We start from the raw sequence: 12,475 nt of genomic DNA on the forward strand, positions 1-12,475 counted from the left end.
GTTTTCACCTTTCATATTTAAATCCTTAATTCATCTGGAAGTAATTCATTGAGTGTATAATGTGAGGTAGGGATTCCAGTTCTAATGTGTTTATCCTTGTACCAATACCACATTGTCTTAATTACCATAGATTTATAAAACTTCTTATCTTGTAAGGCAGATCTCTTCACTTTGTCTTTCTGTGCTGGTTAGGACCCCTATCTAATTCATATTGAATAGAAATAGTTACAGTTGGCAAAGGCATCCTTTTCTTGTTTTTCAGAGGACTGCATTAAACATTCCCCCCTTGGAATAATGTTTGCTGAAGATTACTAATGTATATTTCTTATTGGGATGTTTAGTTTTATCATGTAGATTTTCTGTGTCTGTTGGATTAATTATACAGTTTTTCTTCTTTAAACTAATGTGGGGAATGACATTGGCAGTTTTGTTGTTGTTGTTTTTTCTAAACCATATTTTCCTGGTAATCTGGTCTTGCTTTCTTTTTTATTTTTTAATCCTCTGCTGGATTTGCCTTGCTACGATTTTATTTAGATTTGTTTTTTGAATCATTGTACACAGATGAGATTTTTCACAAACTTCTTGTCTGGTTTTGCTTGCCCTATCTTCAAAGAATGAATTGGGACATAGTACACTTATCCTGTTGTCTGGAAGAGTATATATGAAATTCCTTCAAATAGTCCTCCAAAAAAAAAATTCCTTGAAAAAATATTAAACCTTTGGAAAAGCTGAAAGAATGCAATGAGCGCCTGTACATCCATTGTCTTGAGTCATGATGTGTTAACACTTCACCACATTCTTGTTCATTCTTTCTATCTGTCTGTCCATATTCAAAGCCAGGTGTTTATTGTTGATGTTGTTGTTGCATAAATTCCAGATCCAGTCAAGGACCACAAATTGTATTTGGTTGTTTTGCCTCTTTAGTGTGTATGTTGTTTAATGTTGTTCTTGTTGTTTTATTTTTTTCCATGACCTTGACTTTGAACAGACCAGGCCCCTTATTTTAAGCTACTCGTTCAACTTCCTTAATACTTGTAAGATTATTTAGGTTTCATGGTTCTTCTTGGATTGATTTTGGTAAGTTAATATGATTTTAGAATTTTGTCCACAGTTGTCTCCGTTTTCAACTTTATTACCAAAAAATTTCATGAGATTTTTCTTATCTTTTAAGTCTTTGCCATCACTGTAATTGTGTCTCCTCTGGGCCTTTTCTTTTTGCCCCATTAACAGTCTCACTAAAAGCCTGTGTGTTGTTAGTCTTTGTACAGTACCAACTCTCCCTCATGTATCTTTGTATTCTATCTCACTCATTTCTGCTTTATCTCTACTGTCTCCTTCTCTCTGCTTTCTTTGGCTCTATAATCTTTTCCTTTCTCTGAATTTTCCTGTTGAGCCCTATGTTGCCTTGAGCTCCTGCTAGCTACCATAAGCAGCCCTCTTCAGTGACTCTCTGCCCACCACTCACTTCCACATAAGGCTGTCTGCTTTGACCCCTGCTAGCTTTATGTTTATTTTTTCCCAGTTTCCATTTCTGTGAAATGGGAAAAATAATACATAGCCGGTAGTGTGGCTGCAAGGATTCAAAATAACCTTGTGTAAAATGCATTGCTTGGCATTTAGTAGGTGCTCAATAAATGAATGCTATTTTCAATATTGTAATTAACATATTGACTTAAATCAGGAAGTTCTCCCCCTGCCCCCAGCGTATCTCCGTTTAGCACAGGCTCCTTCTTTGGATCTTGACCAGTTGCATATATATCCTGTTACCTTAGATGAACATGTTGCGTGAGAAAATCTTTGTGGTTAGAGTATTGCTGTCAGCTTCACAAGAATCTATCTAGCTGTTATGTGATGTTTGTTAGTATACTAATACACCAAGGTAGGAGGAAAACAATCTATTCTACCCATTTCTGTTGTCCAGGTAAATTAATGCCTTGGTAAATTTTTTACACAAAACTGCTTTATTGAGTGGAGGCATTGCCAAGCTACTTCAATTATTAAGGCAGGAGCCCAAGATCAAATGTATCTGTGCTGATACAGTTTTTATCAAGACGCTGTACGCAGTCAACTTACGTACTTTTTAGTATGTGGGCTGTACTTTACTGTGTTTTTCACAGTATTACCTTCATTTAGAGTTGTGAATTACAGAAATCTAGTTTTAAGTTCTTTTTTGAAACCAGTGTTGGATTGGGGAATAGCAAAGGATCTGAAAGCTGCTGGGGACAACAATGATTTTAGTATTTTGTGTATGTGTGGTGTGTGTGTGTTATAAAACAACTTGTTTACTTTTCAGTCACACCAAACAAAGTTATGCCATGGGATTTCCCCTGGAGTTTTTCTGCCAGTTTGAATTTTTTTCATGGCATACTAACATTTATGTTTGAGAGACAAAAAAAAAAAAAAGAATTTGACATTTGTCTTTAAAACAATATTTATAAAAACACTAACCTTTGCAAATGGCTCGTTATGTACAACTAAGCCTGGTCTCTCTGTGTGAAACACAGAAAAACTTCAGAATTATTAAATAAACCTCTGGCTTCATTGCTAGGGAGACAGCTTGGTAGAATGCCTAGGACACAGGCTTTGGAACCCCTCGGACCTGGTAAAACACGGTCTCCGCTGCTTAGCCAGCTGGCTGTTCTTGAGTGGGTCACCCGTAACTCTGAATTTCTTAACCTCAAAAATGGGATTAATACTTGGAAGGGGAATTTGGAGTATCAAACAAGATTAAATGTTTGAAGTTTCTAGCATATAGCGTGTGCTCAGAAAAAAAAAAAGTTCATTTCTTGTCATCTTTTCCTTTTTCCCCAAGGGTATCTGAAACGATATACTTAGCCCAGGAGCAAGGCATGGTCTCCTAAATTATTATTCTAATCTTTCTCTTTTCTTTAAAAAAATTTTTTTTATTCCAAACTAAAACAGGTACAGAAAATCATAAATAAAGGGCTTGTAACCACTGTCCAGGGCAGAAAATAGAGCTTTGCCAGCCACCCTAGGAGCACTGGCATGTTCCCCAACCGCATCACGGCCCCCATTCCTCCCTCCGAAAGTGACCACTATTCCCAGCTTTTATAGTTATCACTTCCTTCAGGTTTTTAAAATGGTTTTATCACCTAAGTGTGCATCTGTAGACACCATAGTTTAGCTTTGGTTGTTGTCGTTAGGTGCCGTCGAGTCAGTTCCGACTCATAGCGACCCTATAGGACAGAGTAGAACTGCCCCGTAGGGTTTCCAGTGAGCAGCTGGTAGATTTGAAGTACTGACCTTTTGGTTAGCAGCCAAGGTTTTAACCACTATACCACCAGGCCTTGCCTATCTGTCTTCTTAATATTGTAAATTGATGTACTATGTTATTGTTGTTATGTGCTGTCGAGTCAGTTTCAACTCAGAGTGACCCTCTATGACAAAATAAAACTTCCTCATAGGTTTTCCTAGGCTCTAGTCTTTACAGAGGAGCCCTGGTGGCACAGTGGTTAAAGCATTCTGTTGCTAACCAAAAAGTTGGTGGTTCAAACCCACCAGCCACTCTGTGGAAGAAAAATGTGGCAGTCTGCTTCCATAAAGGTTTACAGCCTTGGAAACTGTATGGGGGCAGTTCTACTCTGCCCTATAGGGTCACTATGAGTTGGAATCGATCGCCAAGTCGTTTTTACCATGGAGCAGCTGGTAGGTTCGAACCTCTGACCCTTCAGTTAGCAGCAGAGTGCTTAACCATTGCACCGCCAGGGCTCCTTTGATATACCATTAAAGAAAAAAAAACCTGTAAGTCAACTGATGTACTATTGGCCTCTTTTAATCTACTGCGCCAGCCCATTTCTTTGTTGTCCTTACAGTGCATCTGTTAAAGAACCTTTGGCCTGAATTGTTCTGTCGTCTGGATTTTGCTGACTGCTTGCTTATGGTGCAGGTCAATGCTGTCCTCTGTCCTCTGTCCTTTCTGCAAGTTGGCAGCTGGATTCAGAGGCTTCAGCAGACTCAGGTTCTATCCCTTTGGCACATCTATAGCCAGGGTTATGTTCCTTCATCAGGAGGTAATAGTGTCTGATTGTCTCTTGCTTTGTAATATTATCGACATCGATGCCCATTGCCTATATCCATTTAATTCATTTAAAAAACACAAAACAAAACTGACTGCCATCAAGTCCATTCATAGCAACCCTATAGGACAGAGTAGAACTGCCCCATAGGAGCGGCTGGTGGATTCAAACTGCCCACCTTTTGGTTAGCAGCCGAGCTCTTAACCACTCTGCCAGCAGGGCTCTGTTTAATTCATTAGGAGTTGTAAAAAAGCATTACTCTATTTCTATCAATTTGTTTTCATTTATTAGCTAGATTAATTGAATAAAGAGATACTTCCTTTAATACTTTGGTTACTCAGCAGTATGGTTTTTATGGAAAAGGCAAGATAAGTTACCTTTTGCCTAAGCTCGATATTTCCACTTATATACTAGTTTTCAATATAATGAATTGACATCCTGTTATGCCGAGAAGTGGATAAATTTGTTTATTTATTTATTTATTACTATTATGAAACTGAATTTTTTTCATAAATATTGAATTCCATTCATGGCTTTTTTTTTTTTTTTAACTTTACTAAAGCTCAAATTTTCATATCTTGGCCAGTGAGAGTCTCTTCAATATGGCTCCTGAGACCGTGTGTCATACCCTTGGTAGCCTTTGACTCAGTATCCAAGAAATACCAATATTTCTTCAAGGATGGTTGTAAAATCATTACCCCCCAGGGAGAAACCACTTTATCAAACTGAGAAATTGTATAAAGTCATCTTCAATTGGCTCTCACGAATGTGAATTTTAGGCACATTTTGGCCTAGGGGTAAGAGCTGGGTCTCTCCAGTCAGACAGTGCTTGCACTGAATATCAGTTTTGCTATTGCCTGGGGTCGATATGAGTCAGAATCGACTCCACGGCAATGGGTTTGGTTTGGCTTTGGTTTAAGGTTTTGATCTTGGGAAGTTGCTTAAACCATCTGATCTTTAGCCTCCTTATCTATAAAATGGGGTTTATAATAATAGCAGTACCTACCTCATAGTATTTTTATGTCAATTAAATATAAATATTACATAAAATACTTAGCATACAGCCAGGTCCATACTAAGTGTTTGGTCTATGAGTTTCCATACAGTTGGAGGTTGATGAAAAGCAACATGTCGTCCTGGTGTCTGAGTAGAGGAGATGCTGGGAGCTACCCCAGCTTGCACCTGTAACTCTTGGGTTTTTGAGTGGCAGCCCAAGGGTTAATACTGTGGGAGGGTGTGGGTGACTTGTGTTTAGATAAAGCCACATCCCAAAGCTTCCTTTCAGCCAGCTTGCTATTGTTAGTTTTTTTCATCATCTCTTTGAAGTTTCAAGATTGACTGATGCTATTCAATAATTTCCCCTCAAAATTTTTACATGTAGGTTATCAAAGAGAAATCACAGGAAATTTGAGGGGAAAGTAAAACTTTGGTTTCTGACATTGAACCGGGGATTTCTAGAGTCTTCTTCTATCCATGCATAAACATAAACTTCAGGGTATTTCTCTTTTTGTATTTCCCTTATCCTGGAATGGAAACCCTGGTGGCATAGTGGTTAAGAGCTATGGCTGCTAACCAAAAGGTCGGCAGTTTGAATCCAAGGCACTCCTTGGAAACTCTATGGGGCAGTTCTAGTCTGTCCTATAGGGTCAGTATGAGTCGGAATTGACTGGACAGCAGCGGGTTTGGTTTTTGGTTTTTGAAAAGGAGTAGAAATTAGCATGGGAGGCTTTTTAATATATAACCAGGAATTATAAAATAAAATTATCAGTGATAAAGGAAGTTTATTGGGTGTTTGCGCTCTTTGATGAATTGGAGACACAGCTAAGTAATTATGCAGTTAATATTGTAAGTGTTATAATCATGTTGCATCCATGTGTGAAAAGGAAATTCACATTGAACCAAAATGAAGTCTTTCAAAATGTTGCCAATCTATTACAGATTTTTAAAATAATACCTATGGAACAGAAGTCATCAAACTTTCTATAAAGGGGCAGAGAGGAAATATTTTAAACTCTGGGGGCCAGATATGATCCCTGTTGCATGTTCTCCTTTTTTTTTTCTTTAACAATTTTTTTTTTTTTAATGTGAAAACCATTCCTACCTCTCAGGGCTATACAAAAGCAAGCCATGGACGCTTGGGTCATACTTTTTGAGTCCCTGCTATAGAACATAAAAATGGGAGGAATATTCTCCCACAAAAGTCAGTCATTCATTCAGCTTCTACATCCAACAGGTCTTGAGTGTCATAAAGTGCTCCATCCTGTCCCAGGTGCTGGGTCTATCAAAAGGGGCCTGGCCTTTACCTGCACAGAGCTTACCTTCTCTTGAGAGAAACAATCAGATAACCAAAGAGATCTATGATTATAACACAGCTCATGGAGTTAGGGACATGGTGGATTGAAACCAGTGGGAACTTCAAGCAAACATACTGATTGAAATACTTCAGGTAACAGAGAAGAAGTTTCAGAGAGGGCCCTATGATCTGAGGTCGTACCTGAATATCATTTCATCGGTCCTCTTAATTTTACTCTCCAGGTTCACACTTTGCTGAACTACAGAAATAGTCCATACTTCTCTGTAAAAGCTTTTTTTTCTTTCCTTTTTCAGTTCCAATCCTTTCTGTGATTGCGTTGTTTCACCTCCACTTCCACCCCTAGTCCCACCTCTTCTTTATCCCCAGTCACGTCTCCCAGCTTGTGTAAGAATTTGGGTTTTCATGAGCCAGTCACCAAATTTTATCCCTTTTTAAAATTCTTTTTGATGCATTGCTCTAGCTTCCCCTAAATGGTGATGTTTTCCTGTTGGTTGCTGAAATTCTGATGTGTTGGCTTTACTTTTACGGTTTTTAGTGGCATCATGTAGATTAAGACCTAAAGTTTTCATCTAGAATATATAGTCAATGGGAGCTGCTGTTTCCTTCTTAGAACTTACTTTAAGAACAGGTAGTGAATCGTTAAGCCTAAACACTCCCAGTCGACATGGTACTAGCTTCCTTTCTCATTATGTTCCTTAAGTTATGGTATCACATACGATTGAAGTAAGTGATTCCCTTTCAGGGATTATGGTATCCCCATTCCACCTGGTCTGTATTCTCATCCTTTTCCTGCTAAAAGATCTACAGTAGGTGCCAGCTGCTAACTGGATAACTGCATATCCCTTCTGTGACATTCAGTCTGGTTCTATGCTACTTACTCAATCTCTTTCTTTTCCATCCTACTGTGCAGAGCAGTCCATTTGGGAGAACTGCCCTTCTACAGATAGATCGTACTTTCTTACTTCTGCACCTTCATTCATGACATTCCTTCCACTCACTGGCTTTTTCTCTTCCTTCAGAGACCACCTCAAAGGCAATCCTTGCCACTGCGTGTTTCACGTTCCTCTAAGCTTTCCCCACTCCACCAACGCATAGATTGCGCCCAGTTAGCTCCCATCCCAGACTGCCCTATACTGCTAGGCATTTCCGTACATGCCTTAACACCTCTACTGGATTAGAACCTCTTTGAGGACGGTGTCATGCCCATAGTAGACACTCAATAATGATGTGTTTAATGAACAGATCTAGCATTTGACCATAAAGCCTGCTTGTTAATGGGTACCTTTGAGGAAGGGTGAAGGGCATACAAAACAATGGAATTCCGGCATTCTTGCCTAATGGAGGTAGCGTAGCATGTGGCTCTCGCTGGGCTATAACTACCTTTCACTTGTCTCCTGCCCACTAAACATTTCCATCCACGTCCTTCTTCCCAAGAAGAAAACTACTTAATCGCTGCCAACCAAGGCAACCACATGAATCAAAGCTTGGTGTACAAGATAATGTAGTTTGGTTTCTAGTGCTAAGGACTCTCTTCATCTACCCACAGGGGTCAGGAACTGAGCTGCATTTCCTTGTTTAACGCTTTATTCAGCTTTGCAGAAGTGTTTCCATTGTTGCAACTAAATATTTCTATTCTAAGAAACTGTAAGTTGCATTCACACTGAAAAGAAAAAAAAAAAATTTTTTTTTCTTTTTTATAAGGGAAACTGACTTCTAAAGAGACTCTTCCCACAGACTTCTTTCCCCACCACCAGCAGGCCCAGAGCTGATGTCTAAAGGAAGCCTGGATGTTGATCAGAACAGAGAAAGTTGGATTCGAGAAAAGAGCCAAACCCTTTGCTATCAAGTCTATTTCGACTCTTAGGAACCCTGTGAACAGAGTACAATGTCCCATAGGGTTTCCAAGGAGTTAATGGTGGATATGAACTGCTAACCTTTTGGTTAGCAACCGAGCTTTTAACCACTGGGCTACCAGGGCTCCAGGAAAAGAACAGCCTATGGCAAAACCATGGCAGTCTCTGCACTTTCATAAGCTACTGTTCTGAAAAGGCGGGAGCCATATCATTCTTGCTGTATTCCCAAAGCTCCCACAATGCTTTGAGCTTAGTTAACACTCAGCAAATGCTTTACCCATTTATTCAACACATTTACTGAGGACTTCCTGTGTGCCATGTGCTGTTTAGAATAGTGAAGAAGAAAGATGCTGTCCCTGCCAGCATGGAGGCCTCAGTCTGTTGGGAGTAAGAAGAGTAGGGAGAAACAGATACGAAAACCCGCAAGTGGAATCATAGTTATTTAATTGGAATTGTGCTAAATTGTTACATAGAAAAAGTATAGGGTGCTATAAGAATATATAAAATAAGACATTTTTCTAATTCTACCTACACTTCCCTTAACCAAAAAAAAAAACCAAACCCACTGCCGTCGAGTTGACTCTGACTCATAGCAACCCTATAGGACAGAGCAGAACTGCCCCATAGAGTTTCCAAGGAGCGCCTGGTGGATTCAAACTGCCGACCTCTTGGTTAGCAGCTATAGCACTTAGCCACTATGCCATCAGGGTTTCCAACGCTTCCCTTAGGGAGCGGCATTTAAGGTGACGTTTGAGGGAAGAGTATAAGACATTGAATGGATAGCCAGAGACAGGAGCACCAGACTAGTACACATTAGCATCCCTGGAATAAAAATTCACAATATATCGTCTACAAAAACTATGCAGATGCTAAATGCTATAGATGCCAGAGGTGTGGACCCATTTCTATACAAAATATACATACAGAACCCAACTCCTCTCTCCTTTGTTTTGTTTCCACATCAGAATATAACACCAGCAGCCCTGACTTGTTGTTAGTCATCATCCAAGTGACAGGCGTCAGCCTCCTGCCGCCACTGGGTATCGCCATAGCTGTGATCATCACCTTCTACTGCTACCGCGTTCACCGACAGCAGAAGCTGAGTCCATCCTGGGAGACCAGCAAGCCAAGGAAGCTCATGGAGTTCAGTGAGCACTGTGCCATTATTCTGGAAGATGACCGTTCAGACATCAGCTCTACCTGCGCCAACAATATCAACCACAACACGGAGCTGCTGCCCATTGAGCTGGATACCCTGGTGGGAAAGGGCCGCTTCGCTGAGGTCTACAAAGCCAAGCTGAAACAGAACACCTCAGAGCAGTTCGAGACCGTGGCAGTCAAGATCTTCCCCTATGAGGAGTATGCCTCCTGGAAGACAGAGAAGGACATCTTCTCAGACATCAACCTGAAGCATGAGAACATACTCCAGTTCTTGACGGCTGAAGAGCGGAAGACAGAGCTAGGGAAGCAGTATTGGCTGATCACCGCCTTCCATGCCAAGGGCAACCTACAGGAGTACCTCACGAGGCATGTCATCAGCTGGGAGGACCTGCGCAAGCTGGGCAGCTCCCTTGCTCGAGGCATTGCTCACCTGCACAGTGATCATACCCCTTGCGGGAGGCCCAAAATGCCCATTGTGCACAGGGACCTCAAGAGCTCCAATATCCTCGTGAAGAACGACCTGACCTGCTGTCTGTGTGACTTCGGGCTTTCCCTGCACTTGGACCCCACTCTATCTGTGGATGACCTGGCCAACAGTGGGCAGGTAAGTTAGAACAGGTGCCTGGATCCTCCTTACCTTGTTGCTGGCCCTACCATACCTTTTCATCTGTATTTCATGCCTGTCATCTCATGCCCTGCACCCTCGACAATTGTCTAGGGAGTCTAGCCAAAATACAGAGTCTACCCCGGGCATGTCCCCATTCTTCTACAAGGGTACCTTTGCTAATGGACAGCATTCCCCCCATTTCTTCAAGTCTTTTCCCACCCAGAGAAAATATGTTTGTCCCTGAGTCAACCCTCATTTCTTTCTCATTGGCAAATGATTTTTCTTTGTGTTCAAACACAGTCCGTATATTATTTCTATGATTTTCCTCTCTTATGGTATACTTGGCTCTTTCTACTCTGCACTGTTGATACTTATATAAATTCCTTTTTACCCTTCTAGAAGGTAATCTCCTTGAAGTCTAAGCCTAAATCCATTTGATTAGCCATGTTGCACAATGTGTTGATCAGCAAAAGTGGCCAATAAGTCTTTGTTGAGTGAATGATAGAATGAGTGAATGAACAATTCCATTCTTGAAGCACTTTCATGAATTATGATGCAAACCTTTTTTGGCTAAGGAGCTATTGAAAAGTGATTAGAAATTTCCAAAATTCATATATGCCTTTATGAATGACGAGGCCCTGAGTTTTTGCACATTGAAAGCTTGGCTGAAGAGTAGAGTGGAGTCAGCAGAGTGCCATCATTTTCTCTAAGCAGGGGGGAGGACATGCTCTGGAAGCACTCAGTCACTGTGCAGCCATCCCTCTGTGTCCATGGCAACACATGCAGTGTTGAGGTAAACACATTGAAATACGGACAGATTAATGTGCCAGAGCCATGAGTCATCGAATGACTTGTTGAGAAGGAAAAAGATCTGATACATGTCAATAAGAAATGTTCTCTGGAATGGTAAAATCGACTCACTTGGCTTTCCTCAGGGAAGGTGGGGCTTCATTGCTATTTAGTCAAGCTGTGTGTGTTGCAATATCAAGCTGTACATGTTTGATGTTGCAATATGAAACATTTAAGTGATCAATTCCCTAGAAACAATGGATCCCAGGTTTGTATATGAGCAGTCATAGAGATTAGCACAGGGCTAATAGGCAAGGTAATGCTGTACAGCAGGCCCACTAAAATTACAGAGTGATCCAAAATTGGCCTCTTACGGTGGAAATACGTTCATATAATTCACTAGAGAGCTCATGAAATCATACGACATCCTCAGCATGCTGGAATGTGCTGTGAGGCAAACAAAGAACATTAAGACGCGGTCCTTAAGTGATCAAAAATGGTGGTCCTTATTGTTGTTATTTTTACCATAAATCTTCTTGGAGTTTCAAGAATGAAACAATATTTATTTTTCAAAAGCAAACATAAAGATCTAAAATGTCACCGATATTGTCTTCCAGGTTATCTGTCAGGATGTTATTGAAGAATGTGATGACATATATCATGGGGCTAGATAAGCCAGCTCTGGAGCTTACCATTTCCTGATTTGGACATTTTTTTGTTTATAGCCCTTCAAGGGCTTTCAGGGAAAGAATACCTATTTTTAAAGATAACCCCATATGCTGTAGGTGTACCCCTTCTGTGTAGGTCTCATTATTTACAGCAGCACTGTGACTTTTTTAAGATCATCTACATATACAGGGTACACACATCAGCCGTATTTTGAAAGTACAACTTCAGTTGGAATTAAGCGATGGGCCTCAGTGTCTGTTTTTGCTTTAGGTGGGAACTGCAAGATACATGGCCCCGGAAGTCCTTGAATCCAGGATGAATTTGGAGAATGTTGAGTCCTTCAAGCAGACCGATGTCTACTCGATGGCTCTGGTCCTCTGGGAAATGACATCTCGCTGTAATGCGGTGGGAGGTACGTATGGACCACCATCATCATGCAGTCATGGACGCCCCATCAAAATAATATCATGTTCTTTCTTCAAGCCTAGTTCCAGGGAGTCCCAAAACAGTTAACTCCACAATGAAAAGCTAGGTGAGATCTGCTTGTAGACAGACATTCCAGAACTATTTGTAATTATGCTAAAAAGCCTAGGTTTTTAATCTGAAACCCATGCTTGGAACACAGAGCTTTGTATCTCCATTCTTGAAGTGTAATTACTTTTTTTTTTTTTTTTTTAGGACACATCCCTCCACAGATATTTAAATATCTGGCCAGAGATTAACACTAATGCTATTTAGAATGATTTCTATTTGTCAAATGGAGAATATTATTCAAATAAGTGTTTGATCTTTGTTTCTTTTTTGTATTTTATGGCTTTTCAGACTTACAATTAGAAATGAGAAAAAAGTTACTCTTATGGACATGGTTTTCTATTGGGGGGCAAAACGAGCAGAATGGTTTGGGTACATTTGTTTAGGTTTTGAAAAACTGAGTGAAGAGAGTTTATTGAGGAACGCCATCATTTCACTGGTTAAGCCTCTGGGACTGATTCAGAGACCTACTTCTCTCCTGCTTTTCCTCTGCAAACCCAAGGTGGTCTTTCTG

The 12,475-nt window shown here is 40.4% G+C and overlaps 1 protein-coding gene across 4 annotated transcripts in view; it reads left to right on the forward strand.

Moving 5' to 3' along the window:
* Window positions 1-12,475, forward strand: part of TGFBR2 (transforming growth factor beta receptor 2) — a 101,466-nt gene that overhangs the window by 65,674 nt on the left and 23,317 nt on the right. For all 4 annotated transcript variants that reach the window (XR_010319602.1, XR_010319601.1, XM_003415714.4 and 1 more), the window contains 2 exons: window positions 9,170-9,969; window positions 11,701-11,842. Coding sequence is in view for 2 of the 4 variants with exons in the window: in XM_003415714.4 (XP_003415762.2) it covers window positions 9,170-9,969; window positions 11,701-11,842 (942 nt within the window). In the remaining 2 variants the exon portion in view is untranslated. The remainder of the gene's footprint in view (window positions 1-9,169; window positions 9,970-11,700; window positions 11,843-12,475) is intronic.

The sequence above is a fragment of the Loxodonta africana genome, chromosome 27 (genome assembly GCF_030014295.1).
Source record: "Loxodonta africana isolate mLoxAfr1 chromosome 27, mLoxAfr1.hap2, whole genome shotgun sequence".
NCBI lineage: Eukaryota > Metazoa > Chordata > Mammalia > Proboscidea > Elephantidae > Loxodonta > Loxodonta africana.